The sequence below is a fragment of the Lethenteron reissneri genome, chromosome 40, assembly GCF_015708825.2.
Source record: "Lethenteron reissneri isolate LAM-NWPU_2019-01 chromosome 40, ASM1570882v1, whole genome shotgun sequence".
Classification (NCBI taxonomy): domain Eukaryota; kingdom Metazoa; phylum Chordata; class Hyperoartia; order Petromyzontiformes; family Petromyzontidae; genus Lethenteron; species Lethenteron reissneri.
In genome coordinates, this window is record NC_083818.1 from 481,132 (window position 1) to 503,040 (window position 21,909).

Below are 21,909 nucleotides of genomic sequence, written 5' to 3' on the forward strand. Positions count from 1 at the left end.
CAAGCCGAAACATAACATATAAAAAAGGATTTTATGATAGAATATAGTGTTGTCATCAGTATGACATAAGTATACCAAGTTTGCAGTCGATACCACATTAGGAAGTGGATACAAATTTAGTTACAAGATTTGAGGATACAACGACAACAATGACAAGCGTGTAAAATTGGAATCGTTGAGAGTATTCTATATGAATAAAGCGCTCTACCTAGCATTTACCGTTATAAACCTTGTTCATGTGTAGTAGTTCCCTAGTAATTACCCTATAATTGGGTCATTTGTATGGGGTAAGGGTAAAAGGTAGGGTAAAGCTAGGCTCGTTGCTTTTTACCTTTTACCTTACCTGCTAAAGGGTAAAAGGTAGGGTAGAGTGATTGTATTGTGGTAAGATAAAAGATAAGGTAAAAATCGGCTCGTTTTTAACGTTTACCTTACCTTGCCGAGGCCTGCTCTGAGCTGTGGGCAGGGAGCGTGGAACGAGTCCCTGCAACGGAGCCCCGGGACACGTGACGACAGCGAGCAGCCGTTACTTTGGAGCAGCCGTTACTTTGGCGCAGCCGTTACTTTGGAGCAGCCGTTACTTTGGAGCAGCCGTTACTTTGGCGCAGCCGTTACATCTCGCGCTGAAGGCGTAGAGACGCGGATGCGCGCACAGACGAAATGCCGTCTATCCACCCCTTCTTCCATGTTCTCCTGCTGCTGCTCGTCCCAACCGCGTGTGAGTGCTACTGGTCGAGCCAAAGTGATTTCCCCGCTCAATAGTGAGCTGAGGTGGTGCTCACCTGCTCCCTGCCCTCAGCCAGTGGCGGGCAGGCAGGTGGGCGGGTTCGAGTGTCTCCATCGCATAGCCACTAACGACCTCCCCACGAAGTGGCACTCGTTTTGTCAACCTCAGAGGGAGGGATGATGGGCTGAATCAACCCCCTGGTCAGGGTTTGAACTCGCAACCTTCCGATTGTGAGCCGCTCTCTCTCTCCTGCTGAGCCACAGGGCCGGGTAATGATGGTGGGTCGATGGAGGTGATTTGAACATCACTAACCAACGTTTGGTCAAACTATCCACACGGTGTCGGGCCGGCCGCCATCCAGCAGTGGATTGATCAGTGACTGTTCCCTCTCAATCAGTTTGGTTGAGAGAGAACAAAAGATATTAACAATGTCTACCTCTCCGCGTAAACAAAAACACATAAATAGCATTAAAGGGTTCGAGTGATGTGTAGTGAGCTCAAACGGAGACTCAGACGTACAGTACTCTTGGAGGCACTGTCGGAGCCAGTGGGGGGTGGCATGTTCCCCCACAATGATCCGATCGAAATCCCTAATTTCGATCGGATCATTGGGGTGTATTAGTAATAAATCGGCATTTTGCGACCCCCACTGCTACTGTTTAGCATAGTATTTAAGTGTCAGGGACTCTATGAGATGATAGGACCATAGTCTGAGTCCATAATTGGCAATAAGTAACGGCAAAGCGGTGATAAGTGACTGACGGAATTGTGCGCAGTTGCGTATACAGCACACGACTTCCCTGAAGGCAAACACCTTCAGCGAGCGCGATGCCGATCACACAACGCGGTTCGAATTCGACCCTCGATCGACGGCTGCGCCATCGCCGCACACGCGTCGAATAAAAAGCAAGGGACAAGTCCTTGCTTACTAACAACTCCTTACTCACTAACAACTACTTACTAGCAACTCTATTTTGCATTGCTGGAGGGGTTGCCCCCCTACCTGAAAATCCTGGCTCCGCCATTGAGTTGGAGGCAACGCGTGTATTAACATTAACACGTAATACGAAGGGGTAACTGCCCCTTCACCAGATAGTAAGCTCTGGTGGTGGACCACCAGGCTATCTACACTACCACGCGTAACTAGCTACAGCGAGCTGGACCCCAGCTCGGGTCCGAGTCCCCGTGCTGGAGGCTGTAGGACGTGAAACGTGGACGTCTTCAGGATGACAACAGCAGCCGCTGCCGCTCAGGGCTCCGGCTTTTCGCCAGTGTGGCGGGGCTCGCTCCGCCCCAAGCCACGCCCGCCTCCAAACCTCGAGAAGGATCTTCACCTCACCTCAGCCCCCCTTTAGGGGGTCTCCCGGTCGATACCTCAAGTCACGTGTCCTCCGGGGTCAACCAGAGTGCCATGGCCCCCTTTAACCCCCGTTCCGTGGTGCGGCAGCCGTCGCTCTCAATCAGCGCTCACCGAGCCCCGCTTCGGGCCGGTACAGCATCCACATTACAGCGGTGTGGGCGATGTCATTACATCGCACGCCGTGCCTCTCACGGCCCGTCTTCACACAGTGACATCCCGTGATGGCACTGCATATGTAGAAAGGCGTTAACCCTCATAAATACAGGATGTGTTAAGATGTTCACAAAGTCATAAAAGAGGCTGTCTGGTTCAGGCCAATCAGCTTCAAGGACAGTGTACAGTATCAAGCTCTATCAGTTTTGTTATTAATGCTGGAGAAATCCGATAAGCTATGAAGCTCTTTTTCACATATGTCCAGTCGGGGCAAATCAGAAATTACAACAAACAGGACAAAAAAACGATAGTAGTGACAAGTACAGGAAAGGTAAACAAATAATTCAACATGAATATATAAAAATAAACAGAGTTTCTACGTTCAATTTGCACAAGTACATACACTCCAAAGCCTGAGCACAGCAGAACAACAGCAAAAACAGAGGCCACACCAAGACAACACACAGTCCCTCAATAAAATCGCACGTTAAAAGTGAATTATTCATATGCGGGTAAGGATCAAAGTTACAAATCATATTTGCAACTGTGGTTGTATCCAGCACTAATCTGCGTCAGGATATTTGTTGAAGTTAGATGTATCAAGTTAAGGGAGAAAACAAGGTTGTTCCAAAACGTTGGTGCTGCAACTGCAAAGGCTTTGTTAACTATTCCAATTCTTGTTCTTGGGAGAGTTAAACAAAACAATAAGATGGACGTCTTAGGCTTATTGGGTTTGAAATTGTCGTTAATGATATAGCTAAGTATAGCGCAGCTTTATCATTAAGTTTATGGATGAATAGGGCCCAATGTAGCTTCATTCTTGATCAAGCTATGTAAGATTGGATTTGAAGTAGAGGTCACAATAGTGGATCCTGTATGGTACATCCAGTGCAAATCGAATAGTAGAATGATAAAATTGGTTTAGTCTATTACGTGTTTGAATTAGTAGCTAATCTGTAAACAGTTCAGTCGTCAAAAAGTGGTAGAATGATAGATTCAACAATTTGTAGGTGCAATCGAATGGGAAAACAATGTTTGTTCCGTAAACCCAAGTATTTGAAACACTCTGTTCTATGGTGTTTCTGATATCCGTAATAGGTGAAGGGAATTAAACTAGTTTGGCATTGGAGAAGCCGGCTCGTACACGTCCGCCATCTCAGCATATGCACCTTGAAGTGTAGCCTTCTTAGCAGCAGAAATAGCCCTGAAAACAGCAAGAGCGTCGTCATCCAAAAAACAGTCGGCAGAGCCATTAGCACATCATCTTCTGTCCAGTGTCCTGATCAGAAAGCTGCTTCAAATTACCAAGTGAAGGCGCTCCAATCGCCTCCTGCCGCGACAAATTCTTTATCCTCGTTTCTAGTGGCGGGTGCCACATCTTGCGTATCACGCTTGTTTCGTAAAATGGCGGACTCCGTCCGCACCTCCCCCGTACCGCCCGTAAAGGCGGCATCCGACTGCGCGTTCTCCATGCCACATGTAATGGCGGCCGTCACGCTTGCGGACGTTAATAATAATGCAATTTATAACGTGCGCAAATTTGCGGACGTAACGGCCGCAACTCAGAGGCGCGGAGCCAAGCTCGGAGTCGCTCAAAGGCATGGTTATAGAGGTGAGTTTTAAAGTCTCTCTTGAAGGAGGCGATTGAGGTGATGCTGCGAATGTGCAGAGGGATAGCGTTCCAGACTGTTGGGGCTGCCACTGAGCAATTGTATTGATACTCAATTTCGTCAAAATCATGTTGGCAATTCTGTTTGACTTTGTAGATTTACCCGATACTGGCATGACAATGTCATCAGCAAAGATTTCATTCTGAGTGATTAAAGTTTAGTCCAAGATTGTTTAAATGTAAGGATAACCGAATTGGACCCAGCACAAAACCTTGTGGAACACCTTTTGTTACTTTAATATTTGTGGATGAGATGTTATCACTATGTAGTTTGTTGTACTTCACCCACACCTACGATAATCACGGTTGGCTATGTACTGTGCAAAAGAAGCTCAACATATATTACTGAAAAAACCTAAGAATATGAATCCTTGCAGTCACGAAAGCTTCAAATCTAGAAATATATACGTGTAGCGGCTAACTCGGAGACGTTAAGACTTGGAGGCACTTCTTTATTAGTGAGCACCATCGGGATTAACACACTTAATATTTAGTCCGTCTATTATTTGCGACGCTACTCAGCCAAGTCAGTTGGTAGGCTGCCTGACTAGCGGTGCCCGGAGGTGGTAGAGATGTAGACGACAACATCCATAACGCAATCCGCAGGTGCAACCACCTCGGCGGGCTCAGCGTCCTCGAACGCTGCCATTGCAGTAGCTGAACTCGCCGTCGGAGGTTTACAATGGCCCGCACCAGACGAACATGCACAGCTAGACGATTGAGGCAACCGGGACAACGCGTCAGCGTTGCAATGCCGAACTCCTTTTAGATATATCACATGGAACGAGTATTCCTGCAGAATTTCAAGCCAACGCGAAAGTTGGCCAGAAGATTGATCAACCTTCAAGGAGTTCTGAAGGGCCACGTGATCCGTGCGGACAATGAATTCTCTGCCATAGAGGTAAGATCTGCACTGTTGTACGAAATAAACCATGGCCAACAGTTCTCTGCGAGTAACACAATAACGCCGTTCTGCGGGGGACAGGACACCGCTACCATACGCGACTACTTTTAACTTGGGACAGGACGGCGCCTATGCCCATATCGCTAGCGTCTGTGTCAAGAATAAATGGCAGGGAGAAATCAGGGTACTCAAGTGTGGGTGCATCGGACAACCGCTCACAAAGGGCTAAAAATACAGCCTCTTCTACTCCCCACTGGAACCTCTGGTTTTTAGCTGTCAAGGCATGCAAGGGCTTAGCAACTGTGGCAAATTGCGGCACGATGCAAACCCGATGAAGCTGTGCACATCTCCCACGGACATGCATTCTCCAGCTCCTCTGACGCCACGCGGTATCCCATCTCCGACTCCACACCGGGAGTGCAGCAGCGATGTCCTCTTCCGAAGTCGCATCCTTAGCCGGCTACACCACGACGTTCCGTGGTGACCACTCCTTCGGCTCCCCATCTCGGCTGGGGTCCCTTGTCCACGCCGCCATTTGAGCCCATTGGTACAAATTCTCGTGGGCCTGAAGACACCTGGTGGCCCACCGGGACGCCTGTTCGTCTTCGTCACACAGGTAAGAAAACTCCCATCTCTCGTGCCAGTCCCAACAGCCTTCCCATGACGAGTGAGTCGAGGGCTTTCGGATCCACGCCGGGGTAAGCTGCTCCCGCCAGCGCCAACAGCGTGCTGCGGTAGGCGTCTCAGCCTCCCCTCGCCTATACTGAAGAAACTTCCTGCGAGTGTCGGAAGCTGGCTCGTACACGTCCGCCATCTCAGCAAATGCACCTTAGCAGCAGAAATAGCCCTGAAAAGAGCAAGAGCGTCGTCATCCAAAACAGTCGGCAGAGCCATTAGCGCCTCATCTTCTGTCCAGTGTCCTGATCAGAAAGCCGCTTCAAATTACCAAGTGAAGGCACTCCAATCGCCTCCTGCCGCGACAAATTCTTTACCCTCATTTCTAGTGGCGGGTGCCGCATCTTGCGTATCACGCTTGTTTCGTAAAATGGCGGACTCCGTCCGCACCTCCCCCGTGCCGCCCGTAATGGCGGCATCCGACTGCGCGTTCTCCATTCCACGTGTAATGGCGGCCGTCACGCTTGCGGACGTTATTAATAATAATAATGCAATTTATAACGTGCGCAAATTTGCGGACGTAACGGCCGCAACTCAGAGGCGCAGAGCCAAGCTCAGAGTCACTCGAAAGCATGGTTATAGAGGTGAGTTTTAAAGTCTCTCTTGAAGGAGGCGATTGAGGTGATGCTGCGAATGTGCAGAGGGATAGCGTTCCAGACTGTTGGGGCTGCCACCGAGAGGCGACGCATAGACATGACCATCCTGGATCTTGGTATCAAGAGGAGGTCGTGAGTCGCGCTGCGCAGGCATCTGCCGTGTGCTGAGCTGAAAGTTGTCAATAATGAAGAAAGATACGGCAGGCAGGCAGATGTGAAGGCATTGTGGCAGAGGCAGGCGATCTTGTATATGACCCTATTGGTGATGGTAGCCAGTTGAGGGCACGGAGACAGGCTAGTGAGTCGAGACGGGGATGGGTGTGGCCAATGATGACGCGTGCTAGGTTGTTTTGTAGTCTTTGAAGTTTTTTTAGGTTGCCAGTGGAGGTCCGGACTAGGACAGAGTTGCAATAGTCAAGGCGAGACCCAACTATGCAACATGCCAATGTGTTGGCAATTTCAGTGGAGATGAGAGGACGTAGGTGTCTGAGAGACTTCAGGTAAAAGTTACATGAACTGATGATATGGTTGATTTGACGGTAGAAGGATAAAGTTGAATCTAGGATGACACCGAGGTAGCTGAAATGATCGGTGAATCTGATGCTGTGACCGAAGATGTGTATGTGTGTTGGGAGTGCTGATGAGTTGAGACGTTGCTTGGTACCTAACATGACGGCCACTGACTTTTTCGGATTAAGGGCTAGGTTGTGTGCAGTGAACCACCGTTGCACGGCGGTGGTACATTCCAAGAGCCTCTCGAATCCAGATGCATTGCTATAATCGATGGCGGTGAATAGAAAAGTGTCATCCGCGTATGAGTGGTGCTTAACACCGAAGCTTGAGATGCGCCGGCCGATTGGGGAAGTGTAGGCTGTGAAGAGCAGGGGACCTAGTACAGAGCCCTGGGGAACCCCGCATAATGTTTTTATTTCAGGCGATGTGGACGTGCCCACCCTGACTGAAGATTACCAGTCAGAAAGGTACGAAAGTATCCACTTGAGTGCTGAGCCACATATACCGAAGTCGGATTTCAGGAGGAAAGTAAGGAGCGAGTGGTTGATGGTGTCGAAGGCTGACGAAATGTCCAGACTTACAAGTGCAACAGCGGAGCCGGAATCCATGATCGTTAAAATGTCATCGAGCACTCTAGTGAGTGCTGTTTCTATGGAGTAGTTTTGACGGTAAGCTGACTGGAAGCAGCAGTAGTTTGCGGAGGAGGTGATGTGTGGTTTTAGCTGGGCAAGGGCTAGTTGTTCAAGGAGTTTAGAGAGTCATCTTCTTGGTTCTTTCGGTAAAATTATAAAAATAAAGCATAATAAAATAATTTTCACGACGTTTCGGCCATAACGCAAGCAGCCGTCCTCAGGTGAAGAAACAGTCTGTCGAGAAGACAGCGTCTGAATGACATGCCCCAGGCTTGGAGCGTTTATTTAAGCTAGGTTGGAGCAGGAAGGTGCGCCTTAACAAAATAATTTGCATATCAATCATCTCTTCAGAAAGGTGAGAGACTCGATTAGCTGAGCCTTCTTATCACGGAGCTTGTTGAAGGCTCTTAAAGTTTTATGGAATCCCACCCCGTAGTGGCGGTTAAATTTTGATTTACAAATTTAAAGAGTTTAGAGAGTTTCGAGAGATTAGTGATGGGACGATAACTAGATGGGTTATCCGGGTCGAGACTTGGTTTCTTTAACAAGGGAGAAACCAGGCCAGATTTGAGGTTGGACGGAAAACACCCCATAGAAAATGAGTCATTTGCGATGTTCCTGATCATGATGGCGAGTTCCGGGGCACATTGCTTGAACAAGGAACCTGGGAGCACGTCGAGTGGAGATGACTTCAATTGAAGTGATTCAATTAAAGAGGAAACGTCTTTTGTAGACACCGGCTTTATCGTAGTTAGAAAGGTGTCTGGGTGAGTGCTTACAATTTCAGGTAACTTGAGCGGGGTACAACGGTGCGATGTGTGAGTAGACATGCAAGAGTTTGCGACGGTGATTAGCTTGTTGGTGAAATAAGTATTAAAAGAGGTGGCAAGTTTCAGTGAGGCCAGGGGATCGCTAAGGTGAGGGACCATGGTGCTACCAGTATGTATAAGATCATTGAGGGTTGTGTTGCCTCCGAAACGTCGTGATTTTTTATTTTTTGTTTTTATTTTACTTTTATTAATTTTAATTTCAATTTTTTTGCCTACGTGACTTTACCGAAAAAACCTAAGAATATGAATCATTGCAGTCACGAAAGCTTCAAATCTAGAATTTTCTATAGAATGCACGGTTTTCCGGTTGCTGTTTTGATGCGATCTTCAATGTAGGAGGAACGTGAGACAAGGATAAGTTTGTTAGTTTTCCTGCAGGCGACTCTGTAAGCAAGTCGATCAGCAGGTAGACCACTACGGCATGCGATACTTTCAAGGCGCTTCTTGGTTCACTTAGCAATGATGGCGTCTCTTGAGAGCCAGTGAGTGTCGTGGGAAGACTGCCTAGCGGTTCGTGATTTTAAAGGAGCCAGTTTGTCCAGCGCCGCCCTCATGTCAGCTTCTAGTTGGAGAGCGCAGACGGTTGGATCCGATGATGGGGATAACATTGAAGGCGAATTTGCAAGGAGGTGGCGAAAAGCAGAAAACTCGATACCCTTGAAATTACGCGAGTTGCGGGTGAATTTGATGGTGATTGGCTTGGGAATTTGGAGGGAAAAAAGTATGAGGCGGTGGTCGGAGTAACCAGTTTGGAAAACTCCCTGTGCAGTGATGCGTCGATGCTGGTCAGGTTCCAGAACCAGGTCGAGCATGCTCTCAACATTTGTCGAGGAAGCTCTGGTGGGGCCTGAGTTTGTGATGACCAGGTTATGGCAGGTCAAAGTTGACTCAAGGCGACTATCAATGGAGGCTGGGGTATTGCCGGGGCAATTAAAGTCACCTGTAAGCACGAGCCTGTGAGATGGGTTAGGAATCAGATAAAGGAATTCCGAAAGCTATTTTAAGAAGGTATTGATGCTGCCATCTGGAGGGCGATAGATGGAAATGATGGAAAAGCACTCATTGTTAGTAGTGAGGGATATGTACTGGATCTCGAAGGTGGCGGGAGCCATTGGTAGATAGAGCTCTTTAATTTTCAAGTGTGCATTGTAAACGACTGCTAAGCCACCACCCCGCTGGTTAGTTGCGCGAGGTTTATGAAGAACCTTGTATCCCGGGGGCGCAACTTCCAGAGAGATTGCTGGCGGGAAGTCTTGCCTGCACCAAGTCTCAGTGATGAGCAAAAGGTCGATGTGGTGGTCCAGGATAATATCGTGAATCAGGGCTGATTTGTTGGTAATTGAGCTGAAGTTGTGTAGGCCGAGGCGGATGTGTGAAGGTGGATATGAAGATCCGTAGAGGTGAGGCATCGAGGGAATACAGGAGTTGGCTGGATTGATGGTTGACCTGTGAACGGCGGCCCCTACCACCTCTACAACCACGAAGCTAATGCAGTCTCTGACGTTGACCGCGAAGAAGCCCGAGGCCGGAGAGCGTCCTCAGGAGCGCGGGTTCCAGGTGCAGATGATGAAGAGATGGTGCATGTCGAAGCCCTATTATATAAGCCCATGCTGTACCGATGGTGCTGATGAAGGAGTCTGGATTCGGGTGCACTCGAATCAGCGTTCCCGCCAGAATGCCAATTCTGGACTCCTGGTCGCTCCTTCACAGCGATATCAGTGCAGAGTGCCCAGCCACCGTAGTCTATGTGACGAGCGTCACCAACTGCACGACAACCACCCGCAACAGGTCCAGCTGCACTGACACCCTTCGCCAGCCATTTTAGGGCTGCTGGCGCAGAGTGGCTGCTCCTGGATCCACCACTTCTGGCGAAGCCAATTCACTCGCTGTGCCTTCAATAACTGGGACCACGGTTCCCGGGGCTGGTAGGAGGTCTTGGGTCGCATTTTCATCGTCGTCGAAAGACGCCACAGGTGGATTCCATTTTTTATGATGTTTAGACGTACTTCTTTCTTCGCTGTCTAACTTTAATTAATGTTTTCAACCACTTCTGCCTCCAATGTAATGAGCGACTTCCGCGACACGTCGTGTAGAGGGTACTTCTTCTTTATTACTCACACTGGGCACAATACAGGCCAACATTTGTTCTTCCTCACACTGAGTATAACTCTAGATATTAACACCTCTACTGGCTACACACACAGCCGATCACTCAGCGTGGTCCCATCGCCCTCACTCGGCTACGCCGCTGGCTGGCGGTGTGACGATGACGGTGATGGAAACCACGCAGAAGATCTTCCACGTGACCGGACGACAGAGAAAGATGTCAGTTAGCAGCGATGCAGCCAAGACCCAGGACCCCACACACAGGCCCCGAGCCCCGGGTCCGCTCCCCCTTATATTGCTGCAGGCATGGCTAGGCCCCGCCTCCGGCCATGCCGTCTCGTGGAACCTTCGAGCAGGTTCCCGGAGTATCTCGGCTAACCACACCTGTTTTCTTTTCCCCAGATACACCCTCTTCTCTGATTGGTTAGTACTTAACTGTGCCCGTACCCATTATTCCCTTTCGAGGCCAGCAGGTGTCACCCTATCATTACACAAGTATCAAAGCATGTTTGTATTTTTTACCTTAAGTCTATGTGGTTAATGCAAATTTGATGTTTTGTCTTGGGTGTCTATTTGATGTTTGGACATCTTCACACCACTCATATTTATGCTGGAAAGGGTTAATCCATTATTTATCATTGAACATCTTGATACTGGCAAAAACGATCTCATAGATAGGAATGGTTTTATTGAAAGTGACAGACACATGAAGTAGGAGACGCTGATTCTCTACTTTGTTATTGATGGTGATACCATGTGCACTGTGCATCTAATACAGTTAAACACCTCCTCTGGTGCTGCTGCGGTGGCAGTGGTGCACAAGCACAGACCACAACATCTTAACACGTTCCGGGTCAAGAATAACACCAAGGCCTTAAAGAGAAACAAATATGTAGTGACTGTACTCGTCACTGTATGGTGCCGGGACTTGCGAAGTCACGGCCTGTAATGTTGTCATTACGGGCAGCCCGGGTTATGGGCTGCAGTACCAACCCTAGCGGTGGTTGGGTGAGTGCTGTTTAGCGCGGAGGCACCACGAGCGGTGTGCGATACCGGGTCCCAGTGAAGGTTAATCTGGGGCATGACACTCTGGCTGACCTGTTGTCACGTGACCGGACGATACTGGAGGGGGGCCACCGGTGGATGGGGGCCGAGGGGCGGTCACGTGGTCCCGATGGGCTCTCGGGAACATTCGAGAAGTAGCTCGAGAAGCCTGGAAGGTGGGCGGGGCTAAGGGCGGAGCCAGCCCCAGCCCGGGAGCATATAGCGAGAGTTCCGTGAGGAGCTCGGGTTTCTTCAAGTGTTGGTGTTGGAAGATCCACGTCGGGGAGAAGAAGCCTCTAGCCACGTGGTCCGGGACCCAGCTTGTGGTCCGGGACCCAGCTTGTGGTCCGGGACCCAGCTTGTGGTCCGGGACCCAGCTTGTGGTCCGGGACCCAGCTTGTGGTCCGGGACCCAGCTTGTGGTCCGGGACCCAGCTTGTGGTCCGGGACCCAGCTTGTGGTCCGGGACCCAGCTTGTGGTCCGGGACCCAGCTTGTGGTCCGGGACCCAGCTTGTGGTCCGGGACCGGGATAGCAAACCGTGTCTAGTTCAGCTGTTAGCGTGGTTAGATGGGTATTCGAGACCCGAGTGTAGATTGTGTTGTGTTACGTGTTAATTCGGAATAAATAGTGTTGCTCCCAAGATAACCTCTGCGACTCAGTTGGACTCACTACAAATATATAATAGGCAACGTTTCAGGCAATGGGCCTTTATTTGGCCAGTTAGTCAAAACGTGATTATGAATCGAGAATATCTATTTATAATCATTTAAACCATCTACATAGCAACCCCACCGGGAGAGCAGTAGTTCATTGGTTAGCACACCACGCTACATATCCGGCGAGCTCAGTTCAATTCCTGGCCATGGCCAATTTCAGTGGTGAGTGAGATGTGAACTGTGCCTTTGCCTCGCCACCTTATTGTTGTTACTTCTGCTGCTATTGTTGATGCTGTCGATGATGTTGGTGTTCTCCTTCGTGCGCGCAGGTCATGCTGCCTTCTCGTGGCCCATGAGCGCCCACTGGCCACGGCCCCTCACCCCCAGGGAGTACCCACGCTTTCTGCGGGTCCTCCGGCCGCGGAGCCAGGCACGGTTCCTGTGCCAACAGCATGCAGACTGGGGGTGTGCGGACCCCCGCGTGCGCATGCATGACCAGAGTGAGAACAGGGGGATCATCCCGAGAGGTGAGGCACAGTCCACTCACCTTCTCACATACTCATCTCCTCTCCCACTCACCTATTCACAAACATGTACACCAACATATTCACATACCTATCTGTACCTTCATATTTGTTCACCAACCTACTCTCTCAGCTGCCTACCTACCTATTCACATGCTCAAGTACTCATCCACACCCACCATTCATCCATTCTTCTGCAAGCCCACATACCAACGAACTTATCTACAGACCAATCCACTCACCTACCCACCCATTCACCCACACACCCAGTCACCTATCCAGTCACGTAAACTCATCCTTAAATAAGTACCTCACTTAGCGTGCAATTCATGATCATTAGGGAAATAAAGGTGGTTGTACACGAGTGATGCTGGCTACAACACTCCGTCGTGCACCGTGTTGGCCTTAATAGGATCTCACTAACAAAGACACAGATCCCCTGTATAGCCTTAACAGACTTTTGGGCAAAGTTCTGGTCGCAAGCACCTATGAATGCCAGCACAGCACACGAGGGGGTGCGTGGCCAGCACCACGCCCATTGTAAATGTTTATACAGTGAGGTAAAAAAGTATTTAATCCCCTGCTGATTTTGTACGTTTACCCACTGACAAAGAAATTATCAGTCTATAATTTTGATGGTAGGTTTATTTTAACAGTGAGAGACAGAATAACAACAACAAAATCCAGAAAAACGCATGTCAAAAATGTTATAAATTGATTTGCATTTTAATGAGGGAAATAAGTATTTGACCCCTCTGCAAAACATGACTGAGTACTTGGTGGCAAAACCCTTGTTGCCAATCACAGAGGTCAGACGTTTCTTGTAGTTGGCCACCAGGTTGGCACACATCTCAGGAGGGATTTTGTCCCACTCCTATTTGCAGATGTTCTCCAAGTCATTAAGGTTTCGAGGCTGACGTTTGGCAACTCGAACCTTCAGCTCCCTCCACAGATTTTCTTTTGGGATTAAGGTCTGGAGACTGGCTAGGCCACTCCAGGACCTTAATGTGCTTCTTCTTGAGCCACTCCTTTGTTGCCTTGGCCGTGTGTTTTAGGTCATTGTCATGCTGGAATACCCATCCACGACACATTTTCAATGCCCTGGCTGAGGGAAGGAGGTTCTCACCCAAGATTTCATGGTACATGGCCCCGTCCATCGTCCCTTTGATGCGGTGAAGTTGTCCTGTCCCCTTAGCAGAAAAACACCCCCAAAGCATAATGTTTCCACCTCCTCCAAACACGGCGAGTTGAGTTGATGCCAAAGAGCTCCATTTTGGTCTCATCTGACCACAACACTTTCACCCAGTTGTCCTCTGAATCATTCAGATGTTCATTGGAAAACTTCAGACGGGCATGTATATGTGCTTTCTTAAGCAGGGGGACCTTGCGGGCGCTGCAGGATTTCAGTCCTTCACGGCGTAGTGTGTTACCAACTGTTTTCTTGGTGACTATGGTCCCAGCTGCCTTGAGATCATTGACAAGATCCTCCCGTGTAGTTCTGGGCTGATTCTTCACCGTTCTCATGATCATTGCAACTCCACGAGGTGAGATCTTGCATGGAGCCCCAGGCCGAGGGAGATTGACAGTTCTTTTGTGTTTCTTCCATTTGCGAATAATCGCACCAACTGTTGTCACCTTCTCACCAAGCTGCTTGGCGATGGTCTTGTAGCCCATTCCAGCCATGTGTAGGTCTACAATCTTGTCCCTGACATCCTTGGAGAGCTCTTTGGTCTTGGCCATGGTGGAGAGTTTGGAATCTGATTGTTTGTTTTCTTCTGTTAACAGGTGTCTGTTATACAGGAAACAAGCTGAGATTATGAGCACTCCCTTTAAGAGTGTGCTCCTCATCTCAGCTTGTTACCTGTATAAAAGACACCTGGGAGCCAGAAATGTTTCTGATTAAGAGGGGGTCAAATACTTATTTCCCTCATTAAAATGCAAATCAATTTATAACATTTTTGACATGCGTTTTTCTGGAGTTTGTTGTTGTTATTATGTCTCTCACTGTTAAAATAAACCTACCATTAAAATTATAGACTGATCATTTCTTTGTCAGTGGGCAAACGTACAAAATCAGCAGGGGATCAAATACTTTTTTCTCTCACTGTACACTGCACCAGGTACTCATTTGAAGCAGAGTCGACCTAGGGGAGGTCCAGGACCGGTTCAGATAATTGTCACTGGTTTTTTTTGTAATTGTCACTGTTGTTGGCTGTGAACGGGAGTCGAACTCGGGTTGCTGAGTTCGTAGCACAGCACGTTAACTGCTACACTACCGCTCCCCCCAACTGCTATGCTGCCGCTAACAGCACCTGCCCAACAGTCACTGAGCACTAACAGGGGATTGTGTATGTGTCGCACAGGTCCTATTTGTACAGATCTCCCAGGGTCTCTCGTATTCCCCATATTCTGCCAGTTTGCCACCTTCCGGTGCCAACGAGAAAAATACAACATCAAGGTAAGGCAACCACAGGGTTAGGGTCAGAGATAGAGGCAGGGTAAGGATTTGTGTTAGCTTCAACATGATGATGTGTAACCAGGTGGGAACTCAAGTGAGGAGTTTAGTCTAATTTGCAAGCCTGACCTGGGTCACCACAATGAAAAAAGCAATAACAGATAAACAAGTACAGCAATGAAGCAAATATAAATTAGAGCAAAAATAACCACATGACAGAATAACTCAGTGAACAAACATAATGTTAATTTTAAGAAATGTATGTATATATGTTGAACTTCGTTCACACGGTACGTAGCCAACCATGCTAATCGGAGGTATGGAATGTCCGGTTACAATAGTTTTCTTGGGCAAATAAAAAAACATTCTGAGTAAAATTTAAGTTAAGTTACAGAAACAATAAAATGGATTCAGGGTCATTTTGCTGTAGCATGTAAAAGACAAAGTGAGGGTTAAAGTTGTTCAGCTTGGAGTGTGGGTTAGGTTAAGGTTATAGGGTCAGTCGGATTATCCTAGTTGCAAAAGTAGCATATGCTACGGGCCCCGCACTTTCAAGGGCCCTGCGCTAAATGCTTTCAAGCTATAAATTCCGGTTCAGTGATTCTGCACTAGTTTTATTACTATAGTACTATACTGCCTTCAACTCGTATGAACGACTGGGTGTTTAAAGTTAGCGATTTGTCATTATCTGGCTGTATAGCAAATACATTTTTTTTTTTAATTACGATGCAAGCAAAAAAAGTTTCTATTAATTTATTTATTTAGGGCCGCTTTATAACATATGCCACAGGCCACGCACTAGCTTAATCCGGCACTGTATAGGGTGGGTTAGGATTCTGGTTTAAGGTTATGATTCTAGGTAATGGTAGAGTTGAGACTAGGTTTGATTTGAGTTGTGAATTCACATTTCAAAGTTAATTCCTCTTTCTTGTCATCACCCTTCCCCAACACAAATACACATGCATACTCACACATGTACATACTTCACACGAACAAACATGGATATACACACACGTGCACATGCACCAACTAACACACTCACTGGCTTTCTTACTTACACACAGAGAGTGAAGTGTCCCTCAGAGTCTGGAAGGGAAAGGATGCTTTTTAGAGGAGTAAGACGGGAGGAAAGGGGAGGAATTGTATCCGCCATCAGAGACATTCCCAAGTCAACTATGTCCTCAATCTCCGTTCCCACCAACCCCACATCTTCTATCACATCCACCAACCTCGCCACATCTATCATCCCTACCACCTCCATCATCCCCACCACGTCCAACATGCCCACCAACCTCACCATATCCACCACATCCACCATTCCCACCACCTCCACAATGCCCACCATTCCCACCACCTCCACGACTCCCACCAACCCCACCATCCCCACGAACCCTACCACATCCACCATACCCACCAATCCCACCATATCCACCAAGCCCACAATCCCCACCAACCGCACCAACTCCACCATCTCCACCACCTTCACCATGCCCACCAACCCCACCACCTACACCATCCCCACCAACCCCACCATCCCCACCAACCCTACCACGTCCACCATGCCCACCAACCACATCCTCCCCACTAACCCCACCACCTCCACTATCCACACCAACCCCACCATCTCCACCAAGGCCACCATCTCCACCAACCCTACCACCTCCACCAACCCCACCACCTCCGCCATGCCCACCAACCCCACCACCTCCACCAACCCCACCATCTCCACTACCACCATACTTATCAACCCCATTTATACCAACCCCACCATCCCCACCAATCCCACCACCTCCACCATGCTCACCAACCCCACTATCTCCACCACCACCTTCACTATGCCCACAAACCCCACCATCCCCACCACCTCCACCATGCCCACCAACCCCATAATCTCCACCAACCCCACAATCTCCACCAACCCCACAATCTCCACCACCTCCACCATCCCCACCCCCTCCACCATGCCCACGAACCCCAACATCTCCACCAACCCCACCATCCGCACCAACCCCACCACCTCCACCATCCCTACCAACTCTACCTCCACCATCCCCACCACCTCCAGCAACCCCACCAACTCCAGCAACCCCAACTCCATCACCATCAACCCCACCACCACCTCCTCGTCGGGTCCAGATGACGTGGACGTGGCCATAATGTATTTTCTGGGCTTTTTATCGGTGCTGCAGTTTCCTGACCCTGTGGCCAAACTTCCAATGTCGGTGCAGATGGCGCGCCCAGAGGACATATCCGCGGTAAGTGCCTTCACGAATGGTTCAAGGAGTTATTGTGGGAAACTGTGGTGAGCTTACCTGGTATCGTGATCAATGTGACTGTTAGATGTCCTTAACTAAACAAGCCATTGGGATTTTTGCAATGCGTGCCCAATAAGGGCACCTTTACTAAACGCACCAAAAACAAGGAGGTAAGCTCATATATGGGTTCTGTGTGTGATGCAGCAAGGCGTTTCCATTAGCACTGGGTTTATACGCTGAGTTTTGGGAAACCTTTTGATCAGTATGGTCAGTTTCTCTGACCAAGTTCCTCAAGGAAACACATCTTTACGTTAAAATGTCCTTTACATTGAATCATCTCTATGAAAGTTATGGTGGCCTCATTACAGACAGATTAATTTTTAGAGCCAATACATTGACGCTTTCGGCCTCTGTGGGGAAACTTTAAAACAAAAGAGAACGGCCACCTCAATGCAAGTACTGACCTGGGAAAACCGAGACAGGGCCCAACCCCAATTTTGTCCTGTGAGAAGAGGCCTTTGCTCGCGATGACCCCTGACCCCCCTCTCTTTCTCTCCTTGACTCTCCCTGTCGTCTCCCTGTAGCACCGCTCGGTGTTGGGCGAGGTGTTTGCTGACTCGTTGAGCCGCTTGATGGAGCAGGGTGGGGACTTCCTCGTGCGGCAGCTGAACGGCGCCGGCCTCACCGACCCCGCCGAGAGGAGACGCGTGCAGCTGCTGGCTGAGAACGAGACAGCTGCCATCCTGCAAGGTCCGAGCCTGCCACAGGGTCACAGGGTAGCAGCTTATGGTTAGAGTTAAGAGTTAATATTTAAAATATATTTTGTTCAACCAGGTTATGAACTTAGGAGATAAGGATAGAGTGCTTGGTTTGCAAGAGTTATCTGGTTTAGTGTAAGTGTTAGGGTTATGGGTTGGCGGTTTTTTTATGAGCGTGTGAGGTTTAGGAGTTAGGGGTCAGGGGTTTTGGCAGTGTTTCTCATACCATTTCGGGGAGTGGGGGTCGGGTGGGGGCAGGAACAGGCTGCAGGCTGGAGACCATGCAGGATAAATTACTAATAAAGGCCTCGGTAGCCTCCAGTACGCTGGTCGTTTTTGACTGCACAACAGCAGTTTGATGTTTACACCACAGTCATTTGGCAGGTCGTGTGTGGGTGGGGTAAAATGTGCGTTCTCTCATATCTTCCTAGACATCTGTAAGAGTGGTAATAATGGTAATTATTTATTTTGCAATAGTTCCGTATCCGCCAGGGCATCTCAGATCACTTGGATTCACATCCCATCTCAACATTTGAAAGGGCAGTTGTGTCTGTGGTCACAAAGTGACTCGGCACCTGGTCTGAAAACAGGAATGACTCCCACATAGCCATCCCTTGCCCATGGAAGGATCTTTAGAGCTCAGCAGTGGCCTGCAGTGGTGTGAGCGAGACACTGAAACTGCAAGGCTGCACATTTACCTGCACTTGTTACCTTTGTTGTGTGGTGCAGAACGACTCGAAGCCGGAACTCAAGTGATTTACACCAGAGATATGTGCCCCTACACTTGGTCCTTTCCTCGGACCTCAGGCTCTATCTGTTACTAGCCTCGGCTATCTCTTAGGCTCTCTCACTCGAGTCAGGACGGGGGTTCAACCAACACCGCCCGACTGAGGAGAGCAGCACCCCACGTAACCTTAGCCGGCTCTTACAGACTTCTCAGAGCTGGCTATATCTTCGGCTTCCTATTTGTAGAACCCGGACGGGGGATCAGCGAACACCGTCCGGTCACGAGCAGGAGAGACCTAATTTCAGACACTCTCCATCCCGGGCTCCCACAACGACCCTCCTTTCGTCACGGGGTCCCCCTTAAGTACGTCACGTGACATGACGTCATCGCGCCTCGCAGTGCTCATCACGTCACGTCGTCATACTACTCCTCTACACCTTGATTGGGCACCCTTTATATTTCGATTTAAAGCTTTCGTGACTGCAGGGATTAATCTTCTTGGTTCTTTCGGTAAAGTCACGTAGAAGGGAAATAATAAAAATAAAAACATAATAAAATACAATTCTCACGACGTTTCGGCCACAACGCAAGCAGCCGTCCTCAGGTGAAGAACAGGTCTGTCTTTCCGACAGGAACAGACCTGTTCTTCACCTGAGGACGGCTGCTTGCATTGAGGCCGAAACGTCGTGAGAATTGTATTTTATTATATGAAATTTTTATTATTTTATTATTTCCCTTCTACGTGACTTTACCGAAAGAACCAAGAAGATAAACCCTTTATATTGTTCAGATTTATGAAGTGGCATAGATTCGAGTGTGCAGGTGCTGCAATTGCACCAGGGTCATGAACCCACAGGATCCAGGCCCCAGTCTGTGAATAGAGGGGAAGGGCCCAAGCTATCGATGTTGGGCCACTGCTCATGAGGCCGTATTACTGGTGAAGGTGGTGAGAGTTGTGATTTGTTCTTTGTGGTGTTGTGTGTGTTTAGTCGCAGCAGAAACGGTGATGGAGAAAATTCAGAACACTGTCCATCACGCCAACATGACGGCCCTGCTCACCCCACCAAGAGCCTCCACCCCCTTCCCTACCACCACCCGCCACCGTACCACCAACCATGTCGCTAGTACCACTTCCGCCCATACCACTACCCACACCACGAGTACCACTCCCGCACCTACCACTACCCACACCCCTAGTACCAATCCCGCCCGTACCACCACCCGCACCCCAAGTACTACTCCCGCCCCAACCACCACTCCCGCCTCCACCACCACCTACGCCCCTAGTACCACTCCCCCACCTACCACCACCCACGCCCCGAGTACCGCTGCTGTCACTACCACCACTCCCGCCGATACCACCACCCATGCCCCCAGCACCACTCCCGCACCTACCACCACCCATGCCTCTAGCACCACTTATACACCTACCACCACCCCCGCCCCTAGCACCACCCACGCCCCTAGTACCACTCATACACCTACCACCACCCACGCCCCTAGTACCACTCATACACCTACCACCACCTCCGCCCCTAGTACCACTCCCACACCTACCACCACCCACGCCCCTAGTACAACTCATACACCTACCACCACCCCCGCCCCTACCACCACCCACGCCCCTAGTACCACTCATACACCTACCACCACCCCCGCCCCTACCACCACCCACGCCCCTAGTACCACTCATACACCTACCACCACCTCCGCCCCTAGTACCACTCCCACACCTACCACCACCCCCGCCCCTACCACCACCCACGCCCCTAGTACCACTCATACACCTACCACCACCCCCGCCCCTACCACCACCCACGCCCCTAGTACCACTCATACACCTACCACCACCCCCGCCCCTACCACCACCCACGCCCCTAGTACCACTCATACACCTACCACCACCCCCGCCCCTACCACCACCCACGCCCCTAGTACCACTCATACACCTACCACCACCTCCGCCCCTAGTACCACTCCCACACCTACCACCACCCACGCCCCTAGTACAACTCATACACCTACCACCACCCCCGCCCCTACCACCACCCACGCCCCTAGTACCACTCATACACCTACCACCACCCCCGCCCCTACCACCACCCACGCCCCTAGTACCACTCATACACCTACCACCACCTCCGCCCCTACCACCACCCATGCCTCTAGCACCACTCCCGCACCTACCACCACCCACGCCCCTAGTATCCCTCATACACCTACCACCACCCCCGCCCCTACCACCACCCACACCCCTAGTACCACTTCCACACCAACCACCACCCCTACCACTACCCACGCCCCGAGCACCATTGCCGCCCATACCACCACCCACGCCCCGAGCACAACTCCCACATCTAACACCATCCATGCCTCTAGTACCACTACCACACCTACCACCACCCATGTCTCTAGCACCACTACCACTCCTACCACCACCCACGCCCCTAGTACCACTCCCCCCCTACCACCACCCACGTTTATAGTACCACTCCCACACCTACCACCACCCATGCAAACTAGTACCACACCTGCCCATACCACCACTCGTACCCCTAGTACCACTCCCCTCCTACCACCACCCACGTCTATAGTACCACTCCCACACCTACCACCACCCACGTCTATAGTACCACTACCCAATGCTGTAGCCATGGAGTCAACATTAGGGGGGACCAAATCTTCCAGGGGGTCTAGGGCCCCCCAGAAAAAAAATCTAAATTTGAAAACAAATGTCCTGCCATTTCCTGCCTAAAATATTAAAAAAATCACTAACACATGGGATGGACTATGGACTTTTTTGTAGTACAATAATGTCAACTAGTGTATTGTATTACATTGCTCTGTTTCTCTTTTTTACCTTGTTTCATTGTATGTAATGACAGAGATTAGGGATTTATAAAGTACAACCATAACCACAATCATATAAACAGAAATCTATGCATTGTTATATGAAGACAAGTCCAGATATTGTGGCCAAGGTTTAGCAAATTTTTTTTTGATTTACATAGCATAGAATTTGTTTTTATAGTTTATAGCAATATATTGGGGGGACATTTTTAACATTTGAATATTGGGGGGGATGTGTCCCCCCATATATTATTACTAGCTTTACTACCCAGCTTCGCCTGGGACTTGGATTCATCACGCCCGGCCGCCTTTGTCTCAGTGGCGATGTTCACACACCACACCAATTACTCGTTTGAGGCTGAGTCGACCTAGGGGAGGCCCAGGACCAGTTCAAATAATCGTCACCGGTGGTGGCTGTGAGCGGGAATCGATGTCGGGTCGCCGGGTTCGTAACGCAGCGCACCAACCACTACA

The 21,909-nt window shown here is 49.6% G+C and overlaps 1 protein-coding gene across 5 annotated transcripts; it reads left to right on the top strand.

Moving 5' to 3' along the window:
• The first annotated feature begins 545 nt into the window (after positions 1-545).
• On the top strand, positions 546-21,364 carry LOC133352308 (mucin-2-like). 5 transcript variants are annotated; one of them, XM_061567885.1, is made up of 8 exons: positions 560-718; positions 12,196-12,393; positions 13,446-13,529; positions 14,754-14,848; positions 15,910-17,100; positions 17,685-17,850; positions 18,831-18,948; positions 19,575-21,364. In XM_061567885.1, exons 1-8 carry the CDS (start codon positions 661-663, stop codon positions 19,708-19,710), a joined length of 2,046 nt encoding a protein of 681 aa, XP_061423869.1. In that variant the 5' UTR covers positions 560-660; the 3' UTR covers positions 19,711-21,364. The 5 variants fall into 5 exon arrangements, with proteins under 5 accessions (XP_061423866.1, XP_061423868.1, XP_061423870.1 ...); XM_061567882.1 differs by lacking the exon at positions 18,831-18,948 and having other exon boundaries at positions 546-718; XM_061567884.1 differs by lacking the exon at positions 18,831-18,948 and having other exon boundaries at positions 546-718; positions 17,035-17,100.
• The last annotated feature ends 545 nt before the right edge of the window (positions 21,365-21,909 follow it).